Source organism: Hyperolius riggenbachi, chromosome 8 (genome assembly GCF_040937935.1).
Source record: "Hyperolius riggenbachi isolate aHypRig1 chromosome 8, aHypRig1.pri, whole genome shotgun sequence".
In the NCBI taxonomy this organism is placed as follows: domain Eukaryota; kingdom Metazoa; phylum Chordata; class Amphibia; order Anura; family Hyperoliidae; genus Hyperolius; species Hyperolius riggenbachi.
Genome location: NC_090653.1, coordinates 106,242,525 through 106,270,275, shown reverse-complemented (window position 1 = coordinate 106,270,275; position 27,751 = coordinate 106,242,525). Strand labels below are relative to the sequence as shown.

The window sequence follows — 27,751 nt, the reverse complement described above, 5'->3', positions numbered from 1 at the left end:
GGCAGCCATCTTTTTGGTTGAAAGGAGCTGACAAGGAGCAGGAGACACAGTTCCAACTGTGTCCTGATTACCCCTACCAGCTGCACACGTTAGGCTTCAAATGTCAAATTCAAAATGTTAGAAAAAAAAATTGCACCAAAACAGCAGAACGAGAACAACAAAATCAGAAATCCCATCATGCTTTGCACAGCATCAGGGGAAAAAAGCCCGGGCAGTTTTCTTCTGTGCAGCTAAAAATGAGGCTTGTATAAGAGAAACAAAGTTCTGATGCTGTGAAACAGTTAAAGAAACACCAGGCCTTTTCAGTGCCGCTGAGTCGATTTTTAGTCCGGAGGTTCACTTTAACTGTTATGTCTGTGCCAGCTCTAGTACAGGGGCGGCTATTGGGTAGATTGTGATCTGCCGGAAAATCGTAAAGGAATTATGGGTGGATCCCACACCTCCTGTCTAATAGATGAGCATATGCTGTAGTTGTGGCTGGCATCTGTAGGTACAGTAGATTCTACCTGGTAGATCATTTTCAATTCATAATTTTTTTTAAGTATCTCACACGCTGAGACAGTGTGGTCATCGCTGCTGTAGTATAACAGTTTCTGTGCATCTATGTTGTCATAGAACTTATGCAACAGGAGCCTTAACTGCTTTGGCGCCACATGTGGTTAAATCTATGCAGTATTTATGCATTACATGGTGTATATTTAACTACCCCGGCCTGCTTGTACGCACTGCCGCTAAAGCTGAATTCCATGCCCCGATCAGGAGGTAAGCTCATTGACTCTTGACCCAGTGATCACTGTAAATGTGGCCACACACACACACGATACAATAAAATGATCCAATTTTACAGCAATTCAATAAAAACGATCAGTTGTACAGAAAAATCTAACTTTTTATTAATTCGAGAAATCTGATTGAAATACATGTTTGTATGTTTTTCAATATAAGTCGATTGGGAAAGGTGGAATTTTCTGATCAATTTTTATTAAAACTGAATGGTGTAGGGTAGATTGAAAAGAAATAAACATGTCCGCCTCCATAGCCCTCTCACCTCGGGTTAACTTTGAGGGGGCAAAGCCAGGCCCGGATTTCTGTAAAGGCCACCAAGGCCTGGGCCTATGACGGCTGCAGCCCAAGGGGGCATCTGGACATGAAATATGGGTTACTACATATGAAAGAAAAGGCAGCACGAGAGCTGTGCATCAAAGAGTGGGGCTGCAGTACAGGGATGATACACAAGAAAGAGGGGGCAGAACATGGATTGGAAGGGGAGCCCCAATATACTTGGCCGAGAGGCAAAAAAAAAAAAAAAAAAAAAAGTATAAATCCAGCCTTAGGTAAAGCCACACGGTACAAGGGAAGTGAGAGGTGTATGTAGGCTGCCATATTTACTTCCTTTTAAACAATACAAGTTGCCTGGCAGTCTGGCTGATCTCTTTTGCTCTAGTGTCTAAATCACACCACTGAAAGCAGCATGTGGCTCATCTAGTCTGACTTAAGTCAGGCCACCTGATCTTCATGCTTGTTCAGGGTCTATGGGTAAGAGTGTGACAGGCAGTGGGCCAGTAGGACAGTCCAGCAACATGCATTGCTTAAAGAAAAAAAAATGTTAACCTCCATATCCCTCTCACCTCAGGTTCCCTTTAAAGTTATAATTAAATAATTATGGTAAGACAAAACTGCAGCACCATTAAACCACCTTGGCAGTAATGACAAGCTCAGCTCGTCCAATACTGCCACGGTGGATTGCTCAGCCCCTGGAGGGTTTTTTCTACCAAATTTTCGGAGGCACTTTGCTACCTACATCACCCCCCCGATCGTGCCGTTTTATACATACCCCCTCCCCCAGAGCCCATGCCGGCGCAGCCTCTCCATAGCCTCCAGGGGTCGCTGTGGCGGCGATCGGAACTGCACATGACATCATGTCCGATCGTCGCCATAGCTTGTCTCGGGGATCGTGGCCAGGTAAATATCGCCGGCGGCGAGCGGAGGGAGGGAGGGGGATAGTGCCGGGGGAATTGATGGGGAGTGTAGCCAGCCTAGCGCTAGCTACACTGAAAAATAACCTTTAAAAAAAAAAAAAAAAAAAGCCACCTGCGGCCGCAATAAATTGAAATCCAGGATGGTTAAGAATGGTTTTGAGGGCTCTCAATCTGAATTTTGCATTACATGTATTCAGCCATAGCAATGACTGTAAAGCTGCCCTTTTCTAAAGTGCAAAATGAGCATTCTGGACACCATTATTATCAGTTGACTGGTGCATAGTTCTCACTGGTTTTTCCGGTCTTATCAATGCTCTATAATGCTCCTTAGTAACAAGCCCTTCAAACACCTGTCAGTTTTGCACACAATAGGTGCTATTGAATGTACAACCTGCTGTGTCAGCATTTTGTGAGTGAAAAGTCTATGATACTGAGGAACACTCTTCTACCTGAGCACTTTAACCCAAGGTTACATGTGGCCACAAGGATTTACACAACACTGGAAGGGAATATGTAGAGTTTTTAATAGATTTGTGATATTTAGTACCAACATTATATTTCTATTTTTTCATAAGAGGAACATATGAAATAATATCAAAAGTTTCATTTTATTTATTTTTCATGTTGTACATACCGGTGCATAGTGATGACATCTCCCACAATGCTTTTAATGTTCATAGCCATGTCACTAACTGTCCCTCAGAGTTCCTCACAAAGTAACCCCTACCATAGTCACACCCAGTAAACAAGCCAGATGAAATATGGCCGAGGAGGGTGATAGAGACTACTACTGCCGAGAATCCAGCAGGTCTACTGCAGCCCCCGACCCCCTTCAGCCAGTGATCTGCCAGGTGAATTGCTTTGGCCAAGAGCATTGTTGTCCCAACTCACCATCACCTGCTTGACGCCACATTTGCACCACTATCAGTGCCCCCCCCTCCCCCCATTGCAACAGAATTCATGGCTAGCCTGCAGGTACAGGACCAGCCCAGTGTTCTCCCCAGAAATTCTTTCCAGCCTGGTGGCATGAAAAAGTAGTCAGGTGGGGCGTGATGGGAGAGTGCAAGGTCAGCGCAACTCTGCTTACAGCACAGGAGGAGGAGGGCGAGCTGATGACAGCCGGGTGCTCACCTAAATTAGCCGGGTGGAGCATCCGGCTAAAAGAGCCTGGGGAGAACACTGCAGCCCCTTAATATTGCCCAAGGGATTGGGTACCGATCCTCGCCAGGAAACATTACTTTTATGTAAGTATGTACGAGGCTATGTGTTCTCCATCATAGCCTGTTTTGAGGAGAAGCCATTAACCTTATCTGTATGCTTTTGAAATGCGAAAAGGAACCAGAGAGCCTGGAGGAAACACGCAAATACACAAACTCCAGATGTGAACCAGGGAACCTGCGCTACAAGGTGAGAGTGCTATCCACTACCACTCCATGGCACCTGGAGCTCAAGCTTTGCTGGCTGATAATACAATATTTCCTTAAAGTGGCCAGAGCTGGTATACAAAAACGTTTTCTACATACTTGGGGCTTCCTCCAGCCCCATACGCACGGATCATTCCCATGCAACCGTCCTCAACCTTCCCGCAGCTCCGATACCGGGTCCCCGCATTTCCGCCAGTTGGAGCCAGTTTGACGTAAGAGAAGTGCACTGTTTACATATCTCTCCAACAACCACTGAAGAGATACGTAGAGGGCACACGTCCCTTGCGCAGACTGGCCTGACTGACGAAAGAGCGGGGACCCGGTGTCGGAGCTGCAGAAGGCTGAGTACGGCGCCATGGGAGCGATCTGTGCGTATGGGGCTGGAGGAAGCCCCAGGTATGTATAAAATGTTTTATGTATACCAGCTCTGGTTTCCTTTAACAGTGGTGGAAAACATTTTGAAAGGGTAACTACACAAGTTTTGATTGGATTTCAGTCTTCTTGCAATGTTTTTTTAAAATTTATTTTAGAGAAAAAAAATAACTACTGAAGATGGGTTACTTCTCTCAACCAGGAAATTTAAAGCTCTATCTTTGCAATCTAGTAAAAAAAATCCAGATTTTATTTAGTAATGGAACAAAACATTCAACTGAAAACTTCCACAAGTCAAAATCAGCAGAACAATGGAAAAGTTATTTCACTCCTTCTACAGTAGTTAGCAACACTATATACATAATAGCAAAGAATCTCTAAAATTATTTACAGTTTTATGCTTCCACATAGAAATAATTATACTTCAAACTTTATTACAGACAAAGGTATTTATAGAATATAAAAATAATTCATGATTAAAATATACATGCTGCACACACTGAAAAGGATGCAGGTCGCCACTGTTAATATTGAAAGAGGATTCAAGGTTAGCTACGATGAGTGAGGTTTCATTGAAAGGCAATAGCTGAAAGCCATCAGGCTTATATAATCACGCAGTGTGAAGCGCAATAATACCACAGACAGCTGATCACTACAATCCGACCAGTTTATGATTTGTTTGGTTGCTATGATGCATTGCACTGAATAGGCCATAGAGTGATACAATGATATCAAGCAAAGACCACATGGTATGATGCACAAAGTGCAATTATCCATGGCAACTAGATAAAAAGCCCAAGCACAACTGTGCTGTCTTTGGATGATAAAGCCATGTACCATCAAATAATTTTTTCCATTATGCTGATTAATTTATACAAATGGGATGGACAATATAGGGCCCTTCCACACTATCTACTCTGCATTTGCGTTTCTATTCATATGAATAATAATTGTAGCAAATTGCTGAAAAAAAAAAATGTAGAGATTTAGAGAATTCTCATTTAAGTGACTGGAAATGCATTTTTTAAAAATCAAAACGATGCAGAAAATGAAAAGCAAACCAGCTAGTGTGCATGGGCCAATACAGGAGTTCTGTGGCTTAAAACAATGTCACATTGATTCAAGTGTGAAACATTTCCGGTTTCTATAAGTTGTCAAACAGCTGGGGGATATAAGATACCAGATTTAACACTGACCAAGAAAATAAAGAGAATAGTTTCTAAAATCCCATCCTTGTAACAGGCCTGCTATGAAAAAAACAAAAGTATATATACATATATATATATATATATAAAAAGCCTAAAAAATGTAGCTCAGAAAACTAACCCCCCCAAAATCTTTGGATGGAATGATCTTGGTACTTTGGACTCTTCCATTTTACACAGGCAGTTATATTCAAGACTGATGTCATCCACTACCTACCCAGAGAGGCTAAGAAGTGGGCTTCTCATACCACAGCTCAGGCTCATTGCTTCTTTGGGTAGAGTGGAGGAGCACTAGGCTACAAGGGACAGATCAGATGAATCAGAATATCTTAAGGTGGCCACTAACGATCCAATTTCTAGCGAAAAATCGTTCGAGTGATCAGATAATTCTGATTGGAAAGAAAAATCGTTTACTACACCATCAACAAACCAATCTTTGCTTCCTATCTATCACAACCAACAAGAAAATCCAAATAATGGTTTGATGAAAATCCAATCGGACGACTATTTTTATAATTGTTTGAAATCGATTGGGCCCATCAACTGAGATTATTTACATCCAATCTGTTTAGAATTTCTGAAATTGGACCGTTAGTGGCCACCTTTAGACAGGATGTCCAATCTATTTTCTAAAGCATTTTTGAGTGACAAAAAAATTATTTTATTTATGTGTATGTGTGTTAAAGGGATACTGTAGGGGGTCGGGGGAAAATGAGCTGAACTTACCCGGGGCTTCTAATGGTCCCCCGCAGACATCCTGTGTTGGCGCAGCCACTCCCCAATGCTCCGGCCCCGCCTCCGGTTCACTTCTGGAATTTCTGACTTTAAAGTCAGAAAACCACTGCGCCTACGTTGCCGTGTCCTCGCTCCCGCTGATGTCACCAGGAGTGTACTGCGCAGACACAGACCATACTGGGCCTGCGCTGTGCGCTCTTGATGACATCAGCGGGATCGAGGACACAACAACGCAGGCGCAGTGGTTTTCTGACTTTAAAGTCAGAAATTCCAGAAGTGAACCGGAGGCGGTGCCGGAGCATCGGTAAGCGGCTGCGCGGGCACAGGATGTCTGCGGGGGACCATTAGAAGCCCCGGGTAAGTTCAGCTCATTTTCCCCCGACCCCCCTACAGTATCCCTTTAAGTATAGTTCTGCATTGAAAGTCAAGTATTTTTCCATGAGATGATATTCAAGGAGACTATTTCAGAGTTAAGGTAAAAGAAAATCTGTTAATTGGTCCAGCTGCGCCAGCATGGTGCTCAACAAATGTAAACGCTACACGTAGCCTAGCTACAGGGCTGACCATACATGAATGTGCATTCCACATCACTGGAACTTTTATATTTTAATATAGAGTATACTGAAATAAAAAGGAATATGAAGAGAGCCACCTTCATATCAGTGGCCTGTCCATGACAATCTTTCCACTTCAGTCACTCTTACAATAACTATGCACGCAGTGCAGTCAGAACATCTCCATCAGCATACTGGTTGTGGCTCAAAAATGTTTTAAAGCAAAGGATCAGTGCAGTAGCCAGATAAATAGAATCTTGTTTTTTTAAAAGCAAGTGGAAGTCCTTCCACCTCTGATTTTTTTTTTATTTAGGCTGGTTTCACAGTGGGACGTTACAGGCGCACGTTAGAGCAGCCTGTAACGCAGCCCACCGCACAGTAATAAAAAATCAATGGGGCTGTTCACAGTGCGGACGTTGCGTTACATTGTAACGCTGCGTCACAAGACAACATACTGCATGCAGTACTTTGGACGCAGCTGAGCCGCGTTAGACTGCTTGCACATGCTCAGTAATGTTGGGGAGGAGCGGAGAGCGGCCAGGCACATGGCTAATTAATATGCACTGCACGTTATGACGTGCAGTGTTTACTTCCTGGAGCAGCCGCTCTGTGCGGCGATTGGCCGGCGGGACCACGTAATGCCGCATGCGCACAACAGTGCGCATCACGGCATCACTGACGCCAGAGTGAGCTGCACAACGCGGCTCACTCTGACGTCCAGATCCAGCACCACCAGGTGTTGAGTTAGGGGGACGTTATGCGACCTTAACGCCCCCTCTAACGCAACGTCCTGGTGTGAAATTAGCCTTAAGGTATGGTTTATCATGTGAGAAAAGCGTATGTGTGTACGCTACAACTATGTACCCCACCCTAAAGTAATTATTCCCTGACTGAAAATAGCTACTGAAACGTCATACCTGCTAGCCTGTAGAGAAACCTAGCTCACTTCATCATGAGGAAGATACCAGTCATGGAACTGGAAGTGAATTGTAACATACATTCATGTCTTCTTACACAAATATTTGAGATCCAACTTCGGTTATCAAGAGTTGATCTGGTATAACTGCAAATAAATTCTGTAGAAGCTCAAGTAAATTTACAACTCCCTGATATACCATATTTTTTGGACTATAAGATGCTTCAGACTATAAGACGCACCTAGGTTTAGAGGGCAAAAACCAGGGGGAAAAAAATACTAAAACTGGAGCATCTATGGTCCAGGGGCATCTTGTAGATGTTCTCCCCCATTTATTGTGTCCTCCCTCCTGCTCCCCTTTGTGTCCTCCTCCTGTCTCCATTGTCCATGCTTCTTCCCTGTGTACAGGGAATGAGTGGCGGTGGGACGCGTAACTCGGTGCAGATGTATCCACCTCCCCGGGATTATCACGGACTGCACAGTAGTGCGGTCTCGCGGATCCACTGCACGATGACAAGTGTGAAAGGCTCCCATTTATAAAATAGTAGTGTTCACTGTTCGTTTAGCAATGAGCGGAGAACGGACAAAAAATGTCCATTTCCCACTCTAGTGGGAACACAGCCTCAGAGACAGGCTTCATATCCGACAAGACAAAGACCAGACAATTTTCTACTGTACACTTGCTCTCCTAAAGCAAGCACTTAACCAAATATAGCATTTTCGCTGTGGATGAGTTATTCAAGTTTTTATTTTGCCTGAGGTTCTGTTGAGTCTTTCTACCCAGAAACAACAATGTTTCAAAAATGCGCCAATAATTGATTGATTGATTCAGCCTGGGAGGTAAAAGCATTTCAAACTTCAAAATTAGTTCTATTTACTGAGAAAAGGACATTAACTGACACAGGTATAAGAATAAAGGCATTCCAAATTAAATTTAGCAAAAATTCAAACAACACACTTAATGATGCCTTGGTTTCATAATAAGCTTTTTTTTATAAATTGTTTTAAAGTTTGAATAAAAAAATCGTATACAACACACAGATAAACATAGTACAAACAGCAAATCATTTCACAACACTAGCTGAAAGCCAGCGCTCTCAAATAACATTTAGTGCCGTAAAAATGATACTCAAAGAGGAGAAGAAAAAAAAACTAGCTCAACCAGACTTTGGGCTGCTGGCAAATTCTCACAAATTACACAGGTATACTTGCTGCAAGGTTTTGAGGTTTATTTTTACTTCTGATTTATGTCAGAACTGAACAAGTACCAGAGGCCAGGTAGAGAGTACACTCTTCTATTGGTGGAAATGAAAGTGTAGGTTTACAGCCTCTTCGATCAGGGCCATGACTATGCTGCTGTAACAGGTCACCGCAACGTGTCTCTAGGTGCTGCAATTTGTACTAACAATAGACAGGTATTTTGAGTAGATTGGAACGACAAATCCATTATTAAGATTCTGGAATCAAAAATTTTAATCCTACCTCCCATTTCAGCACAACAAATCCATTGAATCCTGCGGCACATGCGACAATACGCTCCCCTGCCAGATCCACACCCAGCCCATTTGCTTTCTCCTAAGGCTCCTGTTTTATTGGCAACAGCGCCGCCTGACAGCACTTTCACCAGAGACAGGAGGCATAGGATGAAGATGGGCCGCATACGGATCTAAGAGCGGGGAGTTACGCCTGTCATCTCTCACGGCATATACTCGGGGTGCCCTTGGGCTACCTATACAGGGAGGCCTCTTTGGCTACCTATCCAAGGGGGGGGCTCTCTGGTCACCTATACATGGTGGGAGGGGCTGGGGGCTCTCTGGCCATCTATACTGGGAGGGGGCTCTCTGGCTATACTTGTGGCAAAGATCACAATTGTATGCGGTGCGTTTGCATTTGACAAAAGCCCTTAGGGTTATTGTTCACAGTGGGATGTTTATAACCCAATGGAAAATAGTACTGCACATTGTGGCTGTGTTGCATTGCATACAGTCAGTGAAAAGTATGTGTGTTTAGGAATAACAGTGTGCAGTGTGTTACCAGACCACATCCCATTCGAACGCAACCTTACCGCTGCTCTGTAAAAGTAACATAGATGGTGCATTGCGGTGCGGTAAGCGGGGTTACAAAGCGGCCGTTACACCGCACCACTGAACGAGGCCTTATGCTACAATCTGTAGATAATTATTCTCTTTTGTGGTCATTTAGGTAACAGTTTGCCTATGATCACTGTTGAGATATGTTGCTGGGATAAATGCCAAGCAGTATGTTGTGTTCTATGGAGAAGAGTGTAGAGTCCATGCAGATGGCATCTTGTTGTGGGGCTGTAATGGTACATAAAAAGAATTTTCTTAACATGGAAAATTGCTGAAAAGCACAGGGGATGCCTGTACATATAATAATTTGTAGCATATACAATCTCGTTTACAAAGTTCACAAGCAAAATGACCCAACGGCTGACATTTCCATGAATTGTACATTACAGGCCTGATTCACTAAGCTGCAGTAAGGTTGCCATACGCATGCAGCACACAGCAGTTTTGGTAGGAACGTTAACATTTCCATGCACTGCCTGCACATGGCAATCTTACTGCAGTTTAGTACATCAAGCCCTACATCTGAAAGCTCCTGAATGAGCACAAAGGAAACCATCAATGTGATCATAAATGAATGCTCAATTTCAGGCAACTGAACAAAATAGCATTGAATCCAGGAACTTCCAGAAAGAATGATTATTCCAACCTTAGGTTTAGTTTAGTAAAGTTAGGCCCGATAAATACTTGCTTTAGCTGGAAAACAAAAAACCTTAAATACCTAAAACTGGATGCAGTCATATGACCACTACAAGTGCAGCTTCCTGGCTCTGTGCTCATTGTAATCTCTGCTGAATACATCACTCCTGCTGGAGTAGCAAAGGCCTGACCCCATCTTGGTTCTATCACAGCCTTCCCCAGAACCTGCCCACCCCAGTAGAGCACAGGATTGAACTCCAGCAGTCACATGACTATTTACATTCAAATTCAGGTATTCTGGTTTATCATTTACATCAAATACTTATCACTCTGCATGCGGTGGATGTAAGGAGAGCAGTAGGCTCACTGCAAACACTACCGAACTTTGTTTCATTGCGATACCTTGTATGGTATAGCATGTTCACACCTGGTATGGGCAAGCATGGGTTTCAGTTACAATTAGAAAACAAATTCACACACAGGTGCAATTCTTAATTCCAAGGTCTAGTATTGCATATGTTACATAATTTCCAATGAAAATGGCCAACAAAAAAAAACACTAGAAGAGATAAAAAGCACAAGCAAATTCCTACGAGTGTCCTTTCTCCTCTTCATCATCGCTCCCACCAATGCTACTGTCTGTGGAGGCTGCATCGTCAGCCACATGCTCGCCCTCAGTGCTTCCAGCAGGCTGTGCAGTGCTGTCTGTGTCATGTGTGGGCTCTGTGGCAGCATCCTGCTTGCTTTCAGACTGTCCATTACTAGGTAAAGTAGTGTTGGGGTCATTAGATGCTGCTAACTTTTTCTGCTCATCGGTCTCGAGGAACTTCTCCCAACCCTTTAACCTCTCTTCTCTTTCTCGGGACGTCTCTTCAATCTGGCAGAGGTAATACAGTATTAGAAAGGTTACTCATTTTATTGTGGGTCTTAAATTCTTAAAGTGAACCTGAACCAAGTAAAAGTAAACACATAGGGCTTGATTCACAAAGCGGTGCTGTTAGCACGCCTGTGAAAACCCCCTTAGCACGTCTAAACAAGCTTTTCGCGCATAAAACTTTACGCGCGCAAAACTTTACGCACGTACTGCACAGAGCACAGGGCGCACCGCGCGAAGTGCCCATTAAAGCCTATGGGACTTAGCGCGCGTAAAACTTTGCGCGCATAAAACTTTACGCGCGCAAAGTTAGCGCGCGATCTGATTGAGAAATCCGCTAATAATCTACTTAGCACCCTGGTTAGCGTGTCAAAAGACTTTAGACGTGCTAAGTAGGTTAGCACCGCTTTGTGAATCAAGCCCATAATGTTCCTGCAAATGAACATTACATACTTACCTCGCCATCAGTTCCTTACAGAAGCTCACCATTTTCTTCTTACGATTCCATCCAGTTCTGTCAAGATTTTGTCAGAACTGAAATATATCAGTTGCTGTCAGTTATATATCAGTTGCTGTCAGATATAACTGAAAGAACAACTTTATAAGCAAGGTAATGTCCATGTTTTCCTATGGCTCAAGTGAGTGATATTACAGTTTAACAGTATGCTGACCAGGAAGCCGTTATGGGGTAATGGCCATTTTCAAAATGGAGGACGGAAAATTCTATTGATCACAGTGGAGAAAAAAGGATGCTGGAGAGGAGAAAGAGATTGATGAACTGACTACACGGGAAGTATGACGTGCGTATGTTTATTTTGACTTTTAGTTTTTGGTTCAGGTGTGCTTTAAGCTTTCTGAATCACTATTCAATACATATTTTCATATGAAGAACAGGTGACGGTGGGCAACATCCAAGGCTCCCTTTCACAAAGTATAACTAAAAGTCATAGAACTTATCACTTTCATTAAGAGACCCCTCATACATGAACTATTTGAATATCCAAAAGGAATACGTTTCTGTTCTTCTTAACAAGCCGTCAGACTCGCTATTCCTTATTGCTGGAGAAGAGTAGATCACTTGACAACACATCCCTAAAGGCTAGCAAGAAGAGTCACCACAGTTCCAGGCTTCCCTTTGAGCTGAGACCATTTCTACTAGCTGGAGATTTTTTTACAGAAAGGTAAAAAAATATCTTCTTTCACAGTCAGTATAACTCCACTTAAACAAAGGGCTCAAGACCGGAACTGGATTTTCCTGACTTTTGGAAGCCACATGCAGTCTTCTGCTGCTCCTATAGTCTGTCTCAAACACAACCCTTGCCTTAGCTACTCTCTTCTTCTATTTTTTAGTCAGTGTCTCATCTGAAGCAAACGCTAAATGATAAGTCTGGTAACTACATATGCCATGTTTCAGAATCCAACTTCGGCGATACACAGTTGCCATAGTGAGTGACAGGAGACCTAAGTCTGAGGACTGACTGAAAAGTAAGGAGACAATCCCAGTTTCTCTTTTAAGACAGGTATGGGAATCCCATGCTGCTGTTTGTGATCATCTGAACCTGTTTTCTTCAGGCAGGGGTCACACTTGTCTTTCAGTTTTTTGCATGGTTTTTCCTGCACACTATGAGGGTTTGTATGCAGAAAAATGTGTACTTTTTTTACAGTAGCGAATGTAATGGATAGAGAAAACTGACAAAATGTGCAGAATTATGCTGCAGGATGTCGAGGTTTTTTTCAACACATTCAAGTGTGAACTAGCCCATTGATTAACATGATTTCAGTTTAAAGGGAACCAGAGAGGTTCAAAGAAGGGTTTTATACATACCTGGGGCTTCCTGCAGCCCCATGCGCTAGGATCACTCGCACGCCGCCGTCCCCTGCTGCCTGGATCCGCCGGTACCGGGTCCCGTCATTGCCGCGAGTCGGCCGGCGGACGCGGCTGATTCTCCGCATCACACGGCGCTCCCTCTATACAAGTACGCATGAGGCTGCCTACTGCGCAGCCGCATGCGTACGGGAATGGAGGGAGCCCCCGTGATGCGGACAATTGGCCGCGTCCGCCGGAAGTGACGGGCCCGGTACCGGAGGTTCCATGAAGCGGAGGATGGCGGCGTGGGAGCGATCCAGGCTTATGGGGCTGGAAGAAGCCCCAGGTATGTATAAAAGCCTTTGTCTATTTTAGCAACCCATTCCCCTCTGGTTCCCTTTCAATCAGTTTTTCTGTGCAGAAAACATGGACTCCTGCCTCAGAGCTCTGTCACAGCAAGAATCATCATCTTGCCTGTGTTGTCACAGTGGATGAACAAGTTCCTGTGAGAGTATAGCAGCGGCGTGACTGAATTTTGCTTTAAAGGGAACCCGAGGTGAGAGGGATATGGAAGGTGACAGGTTTAATTTCTTTTAAATAATGCACATTGCCTGGCTGTCCTGCTAATTTTCTACCTCCAATACTTAAAGGAATACTATCGAAGTATGCATTTATTTTGAAATGCTGTATGCTGTAGCACACAATAGGACAAGTACTAGGAGTAATTTGATTCCTCACACAGCTGTTCCTCTCAGCTGTAAAATGAAGTCAGTGTTGGATACAAAATGTATCTATATACTGGGCTCCCAGAGGGCTAGACCATGTCTTTGCACAGGGGAGTTGCTATCAACTCCTCAGTTTATACTTTAATTATCACCTTGCTGAAAGAATCTTGTTGATGTGGTGGTAAGGGGTTAAAGATTCTAGCAATGTGTGTTTATTATCTTTGCTTCTCTTGACTAATAAAGATACTAATAATGCTAATTGTAGACAGTGGTCTGCCCCTCTCAGCAGCTTGTAAAGTGGATGCAGCCTGGAGTGAATCACCTCAAGCAGGCAGCCAGTCTGAGTGTAAACAAAGACTAGTGTTATAGCTTGTTATATTCCAGCAATATTACAGCTAATTTAGTTACCTGTTACCACCTCAGATCAGCCTGTTTCTCCTCATGTCTCCTGCATGCTGTGAGTGACACAGTGAAATCTATTTGTGAGCTGTGTGACAGAGTAACCAAGCAGCTCAGGGTGACCCAAACTACTATGAGCTGTGTGAGAAATGAATTTTTAAGCAGGGATAGTGAGAGAGAGACCTGGGTGAATAAATAAAGTGCCCCTAGCACTAGTGGTAATGTGTACACTAATAGAGTATTAAAAAAAAGTAGTTTCAATCGATAGTATTCCTTTAAAGGAGAACTGTAGAGAGAGGGATATGGAGGCTGCCATATTTATTTCCATTTAAGCTGTACCAGTTACCTGGCTATCCTGCTGATCCTCTGCCTCTAATACTTTCAGCCATAGACCCTGAACAAGCATGCAGCAGATCAGGTTTTTCTGACAATTTTTACAGATATGACAAGATTAGCTACATGCTTGTTTCTGGTTTGATTCAGCCACGAATTCAGCCAAATAGATCAGCAGGGCTGCCAGGCAACTGGTATTGCTTAAAAGGAAATAAATATGGCAGCCTCCATATACCTCTCACTACAGTTCTCCTTTAAAGCCATAGACCCTCAACAAGCATCACATGTCTATGTTTTCTTTGTGATTTACATCCTACTGACCAGAAAGATCATCAGTACTGCCAGGCAACTGGTATTGTTTAAAGTGGTATTGTCACCATAAAAATCAAATTTCAACAGCAACTGGTCTAAGTGTATTAAGTAATCGAGATGCTAATCCTGCATTCAAAACTTGCAAAACTTTTTCTTCTGTTATGGTTTGGAGTTATCACATACTTTAGGAGCACTGGCCTTCGTGCCAAACAGTTGAATGCTGGGAGTTCTTTTTATCTATAATATATTCCTCCTCTTCCATTTATTTCCCTGCCTAGCTTCTTATCTGCTCATTTGTGTTTACAAGCAAGGCTGAGGTGACTCAGCGATTGGAGGATAAGACAGTGCAGTTCCTAGGTTACACCTCAGTGGGAGTGTCTGAAGACTCTGGGAGGAGGGCAACTAATGAATACACAATGAGCAAGAGAAGGGAGCGGGGAAAACAAGAGTCAGGGACAGGGCCGGCCCTAGACTTTTTGGCGCCTGAGGCAAATTTTGAAAAAATTATTGCTGACGCCGCCCCCCCCCCCCCCCCCCCCGTGGGGGAGGGGGGGGCCGCCGCCGCCGAGCTGGAGGGGTAGCGGGCAGGGCGGGGGTATTGGGCCTAGCGGCGGGGAGGGGGGGTCGGAACCCCCCCTCCCTCGCCTGGGTCCCCCGTCCTCCGCTCCCCTCCAGCCTTAAATCCATCAGAAGCGCAACTCTCGTAAGAGGCAGTGGGCGGGGAAGACTCACCTCTTCCTCGCTCGATCCAGCGTGCGCTCCACTGACGTCCCTTCCTGCAGCGCCGTCCATTTACAATACAGTGCGCTTGTTCTTTTGTTTTGAGATGTCAAAACAAAATCTTCGGGCCCAAATAGCACATAGCCAGAGAACAGGCGGTTCCCAGAAGCAGCAAATATCTTCTGCACCATATAAAGAAAGTCCCATCCCTGTGCTGGAACAAACAGCACGCCTCTGTGTGAAATACACTTACGCCCTCATTACAGACACGTTAATATAGTGTCTAACCTCAACTCCTCATGCACATAGACCCCTAGACATGGGGCACCAGAAACTCACGTAACCCAGAAGTGGCAGCAGCGCGGACATCGCTAGCACAAAGGAAGCCAAGCGTTCTACTCCTGCGGCATAACAGTAGTGTTAAGGCTGGCCAGTGTATAGTGCGGCGGCCACTTCGGCATCTGGTGTGCGGAAAAGGGGGAGGAAGAGTGGCGGAGGCACGGAGAACACTGGTGCGGCTGGACTTCTGGGTGCGGCCTTCTCATGTGACGCGTTTCGTCACTAACACGTGACTTCCTCAGATGCTTTACACTGGTTTACATTCTTAGATTAATCAGAGATGCTGGCATATTTACTACTGACAAGGTGAAACAATGGAATGGTTCTTCACAATGTTATGGCATTTTACAGTGTTTATGGTGAGGACCACACAGAGGGGGTTAATTCACCTAAGTCGCTGTCTCTTGCTGATGTGCTCCACATTCTCCACACTTCCCCCTTCACAGCGCAAGTTCCGGTTTAGATGGTGGAAGGGTGGGGAAGATTGAGAGAGGCACGGAGCACAATGACAAGAGGCTTAGGTGAGTTAACCCCCTAAGCTTAAGCATTAGATTGCTGCTTTTAGGGGTAGTGGTGAGTGGTTTCTATTCAACTTTTTAAATAAAACTCTTAGAAGAATGTAGCTTCCCCTACTGCATGCAGTCTGGTATTTCCCAGAATGGTCAAGCCCATGTGCCTAGGGCTCTGCCGCTCACATGGTTCCTGATGTCAAGAGGTAATCTGCAAGAGTGCAGCAAAAATGCTACCTCACTTTAAAAATACCTTTGACTGATTTAACAGACATGGGTGCAATCCAAGCTACCTGTGCACAGATTGGGGTAAGCACTGGGGGATTAATTGTAATGGAACCAGGATACCGCTCCCACAAATCGGTAATGTTAACAACTATACCTTAGGGGTCTCACTGGTGAGTTGGGCGCAGGGTAAGCCAAATTCCCGGCAGTGTAAAATTCTAATATACTATTCCCTTTCTGAGTCATAGCAAACGCAGAGGGAGAATTACCTGCGCTATAGCGGTGCCGAAGTCAGGTGCTACATGGCCCGAGCCGGGCGCTGAAACCACCTGCTTTGGTCTAACTGACCCTTGCCATAAAACACATTTTACAATATGCCCATTGTAGTGCTCTGTATTCTGTTTATTTTACTTGAAGACCCCGTCATCCATGTCAGCCTGTCTGCATCACTGCTACTCTGATCTGAAAGGCTGTCCTGACAAAAGCATTTTTGAATCTGCTGCACGGGCACCTTACTGGCCCACTTTGGAAACACTGACCCACTAATCTACAGCTTTCAAGCCACTATTTACCTGATAATCTGTTACACCATCCCATGCTTCCACGAGAAGTTGCCGACCTCCAAACCACCGTCCATTTAGAGCCAGTATGCAGGCATCACTTTCTTCTGCTTCTTTAAATGACACAGATGCTACTCCATCAGGATGTCTCTGAAAATTAAAACATAAAATTTCAGAGAAACAAATAGGATAACAAAAGCAGACATCTTAACCACTTCGTGTCCCTGGTCATTTTCACAGTTCAGCTCAGTTCTGATTACTTTGGCAATAACTTTATCAATACCTATCACCTCTAAATGATCTATATGTTGTTTTTTTCAGGACAAATTGGGCTTTTTGTGGCCGATAGTTGTTTTTAGTAATTACCTTATTTTCTAAGCATTTTAAAATGAAAATAGGGAAAAAAGTAAAAAAAATACACAATTTATCCACTTTCATGCATTATAGCTTTAATGTAAACAGTCCTATTGTAAATTAACATTGCGCCGCTCAGGAGGTTTTGTTATATTATTTGGTATATTTGCACGATTTTTTTTTATTTGTGCTAAATGGCTATAAATCCTCTAGCTAGCACTAGGCTAGCTATAAGAAGTCTCCGGGCACCCCCCGATCGCCGACGCTCCCCCGTTTATACATTACCCAGCCTGGATCCAGCTCCGGTCTTCACGATGGGGAGGATTGCAGATGACGTCGCCGACGCCATGCGCAAACCCGATCCTCCCCATAGAGAGACCGGAGCTGTGCCGGGAGGTTGCACGATCGCTGGATCCGGGGGGGGGGGGGGGGGGTGGGGGGGGGGGTAACGTATAAACGAGGGGATCCAGGGGTGCCGGAGGCTCTTACTAGCTAGCCTAGTGCTAGCTAGAGGATATACGGCTATTAGGCACATTTGTTTATTTAGAGGTGACACAGAGGGGGACACTGAAGGCAGAAGGGGACACAGAGGAGGTACAGGGGACAGAGACAGCACATTGTTCCGACTAAAGGCGCGTACACACTCCATACTGCCGCCAATGATGGGTCCGTCAGACCCTCCCGCTGGGCGGACGTTCAGCCGACAGTAGCACGTGTGTACGCTCTGTCGGCATACTGATAAGGCTGTTTCTGAACGATCTGCTGTGCGGTAGGGTCTGAAGGACCCGTTGATGGCGGCAGTAGGGCGTGTGTACACGCCTTTAAGAACAGATTCAGGTTAAGAAGGAACCTACAGTCACTATCTCGTCGAGTGTGCTGCTCAAGAATACCTGTGTCCCCAGGCTTGTACAGCGGAGTGTGCCAGCAACGTGTCAGCGGTGCAATAATTGGAGACTCTTCTAGTGGCGTCTTGAGACACAGCAGTATCATCCTTAGGGCACATCTGGCTATGGGGACGGGGGCTGACTTGTACTGGGGGCACATCTGGCTACTGGGGAGGGGGCTATACTTGGGAGAAGGCTTATATGCGAGTTAATCACTTTTTACTGGTTTCTGAGGGAAAAGTGGGTACCTCGGCTTATATGCAAGTATATACGGTACTATAACAATTATGTTATGCATTTTCTTGTTTGCTGGCGGATTAAAGGGCTATTTATTGATAAGGTGTGATCACCAAGGAGACAACTTTTTCTCCTAAGTTTTCTTCCTAGAATATAATTTTTCATCTTCTGTTTAAAATAATTTTTCAGCACTCTGCAATTGAAAAAGTTCCAAAAAGTAGATAAAAAAGTAATATTCAGCTGGTGCCTGCTGCTTTTTACACACACATCCTCCCATCTCTCTGAAGAGGTTTTGTGATGATAGAAAATGAAATTGTACCTTTGTGTTTTGCTGTTAAACAATATTTATGACCAGTTTTTTTTTTTTTTTTTTTTTTTTTTTTTTAAGGAAAAGGAAAGGTCAAACTGAAAATCTAGAGGTCACAGTTGCATTCTGTAGCCTCCAGACAAAAGTTTACTGGACAGAAAAAAAGTGAAGAGGTTAGCATAGAAGGTATAGGCTGCAAGGACAAAGAGCAGACTTGTGGCTTTTCGACACAGAATGTTTGTGTATAAGAATCTAGAAAGAAAGCCCAAGAGTAAGACAGGGTTTTTTTGCAGCGGTCTAGGGAAAAAAAAAAGTAGCACAATCTGACCACCCTCAGGAAACATGACCTGCAGGCACTGACACTGGAATGTTTTGCTCAGTGTTTCTATCAAAGCTACAGAGAGGCGAGGCACCAGCTATTCACAGACACTACCAGCACTGGCTAATCAATCTCTTGTCCTCTAGATCCAAAGATCTGCTTTTCAATGTATACCTGATTGCCAAGGTATTGTCCTGACAAAAATATATGTGGAACAAATCTATTTCTGGGCCTATGCAGAGCAGCAGGGAGAGGATATTTGGATCATGTCAACTGGGCACGGTGATCAGCAGGACTATAATATACGACTGTGTTAATTATCGGCAATTGGGGGCTGAAGTGGTAACTTGGGCGACACATGCAGATAACCATTTCAGCCGCGCGGACGTGAGCATCATGTCCGCAGCAACAGGTGCTAGAGCCGCAGGGACGCGCTAGTCACGTCCCTGCAGTTTTGGGGGTCTGCAAGCGATCCTGCGCGCGATCGTGCTGCTGCTGCTAGCATCGGGGATTGGCTGCAGGGGACAAAAGTCCTGTGCCAATCCGAGCATGTCCGGCGAGAATAAACACTGCTTTTTTTTTTCTCCCGCCGCGATTTCCGCCGGTTTCTGCCGCCCGATCGTTAAATTTATGAATGGAAACAATGTTTCCATTTATAATCTCCCCGCCGCCGCTGTGATCGGATGCTTCCGATGGAAGCCTACGTCACTTCCCTGGTTACAATGTAGTGATACATTGTATCCCAATTAGCGTACATTGTACACTAATGGGATTTTTGCTCAGTAGTGGCCAAATAGTAAAACACACCTACTGACTTTGGGGAATAAAAATAAATGATTATTTATGTCAAGAGGACATACAATTAATTAATAATGGGTTAAAAATTTGTGATGGATGTAAAACTCAAAAAATGCACCTTTATTTTTCCAAATAAAATATTGTCACCATACATTACTCTAGGGGTATAATTTTAACGTTGCAATAACCGGGACAAATGGTCAAATAAAATGTGTGGATTTTAATTATGGTAGCATGAATTTTAAAATTGTAATGGCTGAAAACTGAAAAATAATGAATTTTTTCTTCTTATTCCCATTATAATACATTTAGATTAAAATAATTCTTAGCATAATTTACCACCGAAAGAAAGCCTAATTGCTGGCGGAAAAAACAAGGTATAGATCATTTCGCTGTGATAAGTACTGATAAAGCTATTGGGGAATGAAAGGGAAAAGCGCTGACAGGGGAAAATTCCTCTCGTCCATAAGGTGAAAAATCCCAGCGGGCTAAATGTTTACTACATAATAATTAATGGTTGTGGCTGATCAGCTACAACTATCAGTCATTTGGGCATCAGGGTTACGAGGATACTTTCGATCACTTACCGGGGGGATTAAGGTTAGGCACTTACTGAGGGGGGGTTTAGGCAGTAGAAGAGGGAGTTGGGGTTATGCATCTACAGCAAAGGGTTTAAGAGAGAATGGGTGCTGGATAATTTATAGTAAAATGTCAGTAATCTAAATTATCGATAGTTTACTACTAGCGGCAGCACCACCCAGCGAGTCTTCTTGTCTAGGTACATCCAATCATGAGTCAGCGATTCTGCAAACTGGGCTCATATCTCCAACTAACAAAAACTCTGCAGTGCAATGACACACATTTATGATTTAAAAATATGAACTTCCAACCCATACTGTCCAGCATAACCCACAATCTGACCTGATGTCAGCTGGCCAACAGGGATGGAGTTTGCTGGGGCAACCACGTTCAAGAAGGATCCATCCATACATGCCAATGGCCATCTGACTTCAGGTCTGAGGTTCTGTGATGGAAGCGCGCCCATGGAAAAAAAACAAAGCAGCAATTCCATCCCTACAGGCCACTAAAATAATGACACTATCCCTACAAACAGTACTTACATCAAATATAAGGACTTTCTTCACTTGTCCGAACTTCTCACATTCTGACCGAAGATCTTCTCGAATTTCATTCAAAACCAGAGGATCCTCCTACATAAGCAGAATATCAAGATACAATAAAGTCAAAACAGTTATTACAAAGTGTCTGAAAAAAACACACAAAAAAAAAAAAATCAAGCTTTTGTGCTTCTGAAACTCCATTTAAATTTTCCATAATAAGGGTTAAACATTTTTTTTTTTTTTTTTTTTTTAACACAGGAAAATGAAAGGCTTGAACCTCCCTTAAAAAAATTATCGAAGAGAATTTGTACTGTCCGTTTTGTACAATAAAACAAAACATACCAATCGAGTCACTGATCTCCTGGATCCCTCTTTGCCGTTTCCGCCATGATCCTGGCTTTTAATCGCCAGTTTTAAGCAGGGTTTACAAACAAAAAACATGGCTGCTAGCCAGGAAGTGGGGTGTGTGTGTGTGTGTGTGTGTGTGTGTGTGTGTGTGCGCGCTCACAGTTTCTCAGCATGTGAAAGGCAGCTCCCTCCCCCCTCAGCCTCACAAACTGCATCATTCACAGTCAAGCTGAAAACAGAGCAGAGACAACTGTTTGTGAGAAATAAACAAAGCACACAGAGGCAGTGTGCATAACTTGTATTCATTACAACAGAGGCAGCCCATTCCTCCCTGGGTTGACAAGCTTGATAAAGAAAAGATGATAAGATATATTACAGAAACAGTGCAACTAGAAAAGGCTCCAATAATCCAGAACACATTAGAACAGGTATAGGAACTTATAGGATAGAAGAAATAAGGCTGAAAATTTTGTTACTCTTGTTTGTTACTCTATTTTGTTAATCTTGTCAATATATGTTAATATTGTATATAGTATCACACTATATATGCACATATTTGATTTTTAAGCCGGACACAGGCCGCAGAGGACATGTCTCAACAGGAACAATAAAAATGCCTGAAAATGTCTTTGTGTTTAGACTGGAGTAGAAAGATAAAGGATAGGGTCAAGCAAGCATTAGTGAACCTACCAGCTACAATGTCCTTTGTTTTTTATTACCGTATTTTCATGTGCAGATGTGCAGTAGAAGGTCCCCTGCCTAAACAAATACGCATGCTGCACAGTCTAGCTGAGGATGTATGTTCATGTGCAACCACCATGATTAATCAGCTGTAATCTGGATACAAATTATGGATGGCAGCAGAGAACTTTTACCTCATTGTTGTGGTGCAGGCAGGCTTATACGATAACAGAAAACTACCTTAGTTATAGGCCTCTTTCACAGTGGGACGGTGTGTTTGATGCAACGTTAAGGTCGCATAACGTGCCTTTAATGCAACGCATTGAAAGACTATAACTTGGACTTATAGTACATTCTTTAGCCCTGCGTTTGGTGCGCCGTTTGTCGCACAGTGATGGAACCGAAACCGCACACGCATTGCAGTTTTGACAACTTGATAAAGAGCGCAAAGCTCGAAACAGCGGTCTGTCGTTGGATGACTGCCTTTTAATCTACATGACACAATAAAGCAATTACGTTTGAATTGGTGGTGCCTGCTGAAGTGGATTTCTACACGTTACACACAACTTGTGCACTGTGAATGTAGCACAGACTTAATATCGCTGTGCGTTAGTCCACGTTAAAACATTTTCTAACGTGCGACTTTAACGTCGCACTGTGAAAGAGGCCATAAGGTTACTTAGTTACAGTACATGGTTCAGAGGTGCCAATGTGAATTTAAATTATTAAAAATAGTTTAAAAATAGAGGCGGTAAAGTTACCTTCTCTCAGGTAAAATAATTAAATGGTGAGGTTAAAGTGGATTTGAGACAAACTTTTGCTGCCTTCATTTTTCTGCCCCTTACATATACAGTAGTTTATTGGCCATTCTTCCCCCAAAATGCTTTTTTTTTTTACTTTATTTTTACCTAATTACATGTAAATGAATGTAACCACGCCCCCAGCTCCTCCAGCGCCTAGGCATTCTGAGTCCCATGCTGCAAGTGCTCATGGGAGCTCAGCCTGGGTAGGGGGCGGCTTTTGCTAAAGCATGCACAATATTTCAGAGGCAAGGGTGCGGAGAGGGGAGTGGAGTTTTCACAGGCTGAGGGGTGGAGATAAAGAGCAGCTTGGCTGTGTAATGATGACAAGCAGAATATGGCTGCTCTCATTGTATCACATGAATAAATAATCATATACCGTTGAAGCTGTTTGCAGCTAGATTTACAGTGTAAACTATCTAAACTTTAAATAAGATATATAGATAAGTTACTTGCTATCATTTTAAGACCTGTAATTTTAGTAAAGTCTCCAATAAGCCATAGCACAGCCTAGCACCCCACTGAGGAGCTAGGCTCTAACACTGCTCATTGGATATTTTACTCTCTTTATATGACTGAAGAAGCGGGAACTTCCACAGAAACACGTTGCAATGTATGAGAGTTTTGTTCATTTGAATCAATACAATGACAGTTCTTAACATCACCATTTTGGTATTTACCCGACAGGAGGCAAGTTTACCTTTAAACTGTTTTTGTTTTTTTTATTTATTTTATTTCACTCTGGGGCATCTGTACATAATCAAACCAACTCGAGTGTATATCCCTTTTTTGTTTTGTCCATAATTGCAGAGAGTGACTTTAACCCGTTTGGGGACAGGTTTGTTCTCCCCACCAGCCTAGTGTTGTGCCACACAAAAGTGAGTAAACAGGTGAAACATGGAAAAATTAGAGTATCGTGCAAAAGTCCATTTATTTCAATAATTCAACTTAAAAAGTGAAACTAATATATGAAATAGGAACCTTTTGCAGGTGTTTGGGATTAAATAGCGGAATAGAGAGTGACACTTTGAGCCTAGAATATTGAACCTTTTCACAAAAGTCTAAAGTTCTAAGATTTAGATTTTAGGGTTTTCATAAGCTGTAAGCCATAGTCATCAAAACTATAACAAATAAAGTCTTATAATATCTCACTTTGCATGTAATGAGTCTATTTCATGTATTAGTTTCACCTCTTCAGTTGAATTACTGAATGAAATGGACTTTTGCACGATATTCTAATTTTTTTTCGAGCTTCGTCTGTACATATTCAAGTTGTCTAAATACCTGTGTAACAAACTTACTACAGTACATTGGCCCTTGGTTCCCACCCACATTCCTCTCCTCCCTTTTTTCACACCTTAGCTACAGGGTGACTAATGTGAATAATAATTTATGGATCCTGAAGTTCTTTACATAGTTTTTTTTTTCTTTTTAAGTAACTGTAATCTTCACGGTCACTTACGAGTTTACAATTCAAAGTATAAAAAGCAAAGCAGCAATGCACCACTTCTAAAGATGTAAATCTAGGGATTTTTTCTGTTCACAACACACAACTAAAGCCATAAACAATGTAATAAATGACTGGAAATGATCACACACAGTGAAACATTCAGCTCTTTTATCAGTAACTGTGCGAGTCTGATCATCTGAAAGAGCTAACAGTAGCAGCCGGCTGAGCGGTGGAGGTTAAACCAGTCACCCAACCCACATTCCACAGCTTCGTAAAAATATACAATAATCTGGTCTGACTGGTACCTGCATATCCAGAAATTCCATTTATTTGTCATCAAGCAAAGCTATTCTCTTTAATACAGACTTGCAGTGCCCCAATTACTGCAAATGTCCTAATAAAACCGAGGCTAAATACTGATGATCTTATTCCTATTACATGAAAAGAGCAAACTGCAGCCAAGTGGAAAACCACTGCATTAAATGTAGACATTATTTTATAGAGGGCCAAGTTCTGCCAGAAAGCACATGGCCTGTCCATAAATTAGACTGAAGCAGCTTATTTGGTATGGCAGAGCAATAAGAACCCCAACCAATAACAGACATCTATCACCGGTGGGAGTTTACTGAGAGCTGAAGCAATCTGATTGCCCGCTAGGATTTATTGTACTTTGTATATATTTTTCTGCTATGCATAAGCAGTGCAATGAGCAAATAGTAAAGCTGTCACAGAGCAACAGTAATCTCATGAATATACAACTCCAAGTGATGGACAGCAGCAGTCAATCCAGTGAGCCAGGAAGACCGAAAGTCAAAGAAGGAGAACACAAGTCATTTGGGTGCCGCCGTAGACCGTAATGTGAAGAATGGCTAGAACGAGGCTCACTGAGTAACTTGGGCACTGGCAATAGCTGGTGTTTAAGACATAAACACAACAGAACATTTATATTGCGCTTTTCTCCAGGTGGACTTAAAGCGATACAGGGCTGCAGCCACTTAGGGCACACTCCACTGGCAACTAGGATCATTAGTGAGCCTTACCTAAAGGCTCCTTACTGTTTTAAGTACTGGCCTGAGCCGGGATTCGAACCCTGATCAAAGGCTCAAATCCCACATCAAAGGCAAAAGCCAGTTAGCAAGCTAACCAGTATGCGATCCAGATGACCACATTAAAGGCAAAATCCAGGAAGCTGCTGACCACATCAAAGGAAAAAGCCAGCAAGTTAGCTAACCAGTATGCCATCCAGCTGACCACATCAAACTCAAAAGCCAGCAAGTTAGCTAACCAGTATGCTATCCAGCTAACCACATCAAAGGCAAAAGCCAGCAAGTTAGCTAACCAGTATGCTATCCAGCTGACCGCCTCAAAAGGCAAAATCCAGTAAGCTGCTGACCACAAAGGCAAAAGCCAGCAAGTTAGCTAACCAGTATGCTATCCATCTGACCACATCAAAGGCAAAAGCCAGCAAGTTAGCTAACCAGTATGCTATCCAGCTGACCACATCAAAGGCAAAAGCCAGCAAGTTAGCTAACCAGTATGCTATCCAGCTGACCACATCAAAGGCAAAAGCCAGCAAGTTAGCTAACCAGTATGCTATCCAGCTGACCACATCAAAGGCAAAAGCCAGCAAGTTAGCTAACCAGTATGCTATCCAGCTGACCACATCAAAGTCAAAAGCCAGCAAGTTAGCTAACCAGTATGCTATCCAGCTAACCTGATTAAAGGCAAAATCCAGTAAGCTAGCTAACCAGTATGCTATCCAGCTGACCATCTCAAAAGGCAAAAGCCAGTAGGCTAGCTAAACAGTACCCTATCCAGCTGACCACATCAAAGGCAAAAGCCTTAAATCAGTATGCTTTGCAGCTGACCTGTTCAGTAGCAATAGCTGCAGCCTGCATTACTTCTCCCCTTAATCAGTCAGTAAGGGAATAGTTTTGAAAATGGTTGTGAAATTTGCAAGAGCAGGGTGAGCAGTCTTTTGGCTTCACCCTGCGTTCAAGTTTTTCAATGCCTTTTTTACATGCAAGCTACAGATATGTCCTTCAACTTCAGTTTATCGCAGAAGCCTGGAGCAGCAGGAACTTCCAGCCACAAAACCTGATCAGTCACTGACTTCATGGACGAGCTGTAGTTGGTATATATAGCCCAATTCTGGGAAATATTTTTCATTCAATTCAAGCTTTGAACAGGAAGGGGTTAGAAACATTTGCAGGTTAATACTGCTGTCCACGTCATCACTGAAGGTACTTTCTCTTACTATGAAAACTGGTACCACAGAACAGAATAAGATGGACACTAAGGGCTTGTTCACACTATTAGCGTTTCCGATTTTTAAGAGCTGTGATTTTAGATATCACCCTAAAAGCGCGTGTGCAATGATTTCCTATGAGTGTGTTCACATGTGCGTGTTTTGATTTTATTAAAAACGCAAACGCGCTACATGTACCATTTTCTGAGAGTTTTTGCTCAATGGAACACATAGGGAAATCGCAAAGAGCTAGAAAAAGCGTTTTGAATTGCGATTTCCCGAGCGCTTTTAAAAATAAATACATTTTATTATTTTACAGGTCAGAGTGTTCACTACCTGACTGACACCAGGAAGTGAATAAACTAATCGCTCTACAAAAGCTCTTACAAAAGCGCAAAGGACAGGGGAAAACACTTTGAAAAGCGCTCTATAAATCACCCAGCGCTTGCGATAGTGCTGGCGATTTATAATGTGAACAAAGCCTAAGAGGAAATCAGGGTTCCAACCCAGAACTTTATTAAAAAAAAACACACACATAAAAAAAAAAAAAAAAGAAAGTATGAAGTCGTTCCCAATTTCTGTATAGACAGGAAATGATGAAAATTTGCAGAAAAGTATTTTAGAATTGTGCACCATATGGGTTGATGGAAAAAGCAAGAATACATTCTTTTCAAAGCCTTAAAGGATCACTCAAGTGAGATGTACAGTATATGGAGGCTGACATATTTCCTTTTAGGCTACTTGCACACCAAGACGTTGCGTTAGGTGCTACGTTAAGGTCGCATAACGTGCACCTAACACAACCTGTGGTGCTGCAAGTGAGGACGGTAGAGTGAGCCGCGTTAGGCGGCTCGATTCCTACAATGCCTCCCAGAGTGGCGCTGATTGGCCAGCGGGACCACGTGATGCGGAGCGAGACACTCCGCATCACGTGGTCCCGCCGGCAAATCAGCGGCCGCCAGTGTAGTGAATATTAACTAGCCATGTGTGCGGCTACTGTAGCTGGCTCTCCCCGCCTCCTCTCCGCCCCCCACTGCGCATGTGCAAACAGTCTAACGCGGCTATAGCCGCTGTAACGCTGTAGCATGCTACACTTTCCGGAGAACGTGCAGCGTTACATGTAACGCAACGTGGGCTGTGTGAACAGCCCACTTGTGTTACATTGCTGTGCGTTGGGGGAGCGTTAGTGCGCCTGTAACGTCTTAGTGTGTAAGCAGCCTTAAGCAATACTAGTTGCCTGGCAGTCCTGCTGGTCTACATGGCTGCAGTAGTGTCTGAATAAAACTAGAAACAAGCATGCAGCTAATCTTGTCAGATCTGACAATGTCAGAAACACCTGATTTGCTGCGTGCTTGTTCAGGGTCTATGGCTGAAAGTATTAGAGGCAGAGGAGCAGCAGGACAGCCAGGCAACTGGTATTGCTTAAAAGGAAATAAAAACGACAGCCTCCATATCACTCTCACTTCAGTTTTTTTTTTATAAGTATTATA

At 43.3% G+C, this 27,751-nt stretch overlaps 1 protein-coding gene across 1 annotated transcript in view; it reads right to left on the bottom strand.

Annotated features, from left to right (window-relative positions):
- Positions 1 to 10,398: 10,398 nt before the first annotated feature.
- The window catches only part of HTATSF1 (HIV-1 Tat specific factor 1), a 62,156-nt gene continuing 44,803 nt past the window's right edge, over positions 10,399 to 27,751 (bottom strand). The window contains exons 7-9 of the mRNA XM_068250981.1: positions 20,735 to 20,824; positions 16,727 to 16,864; positions 10,399 to 10,788 (exon numbers count right to left, since the gene is read on the bottom strand). Coding sequence (XP_068107082.1) covers positions 10,501 to 10,788; positions 16,727 to 16,864; positions 20,735 to 20,824 — 516 coding nt within the window. The 3' untranslated portion in view covers positions 10,399 to 10,500. The remainder of the gene's footprint in view (positions 10,789 to 16,726; positions 16,865 to 20,734; positions 20,825 to 27,751) is intronic.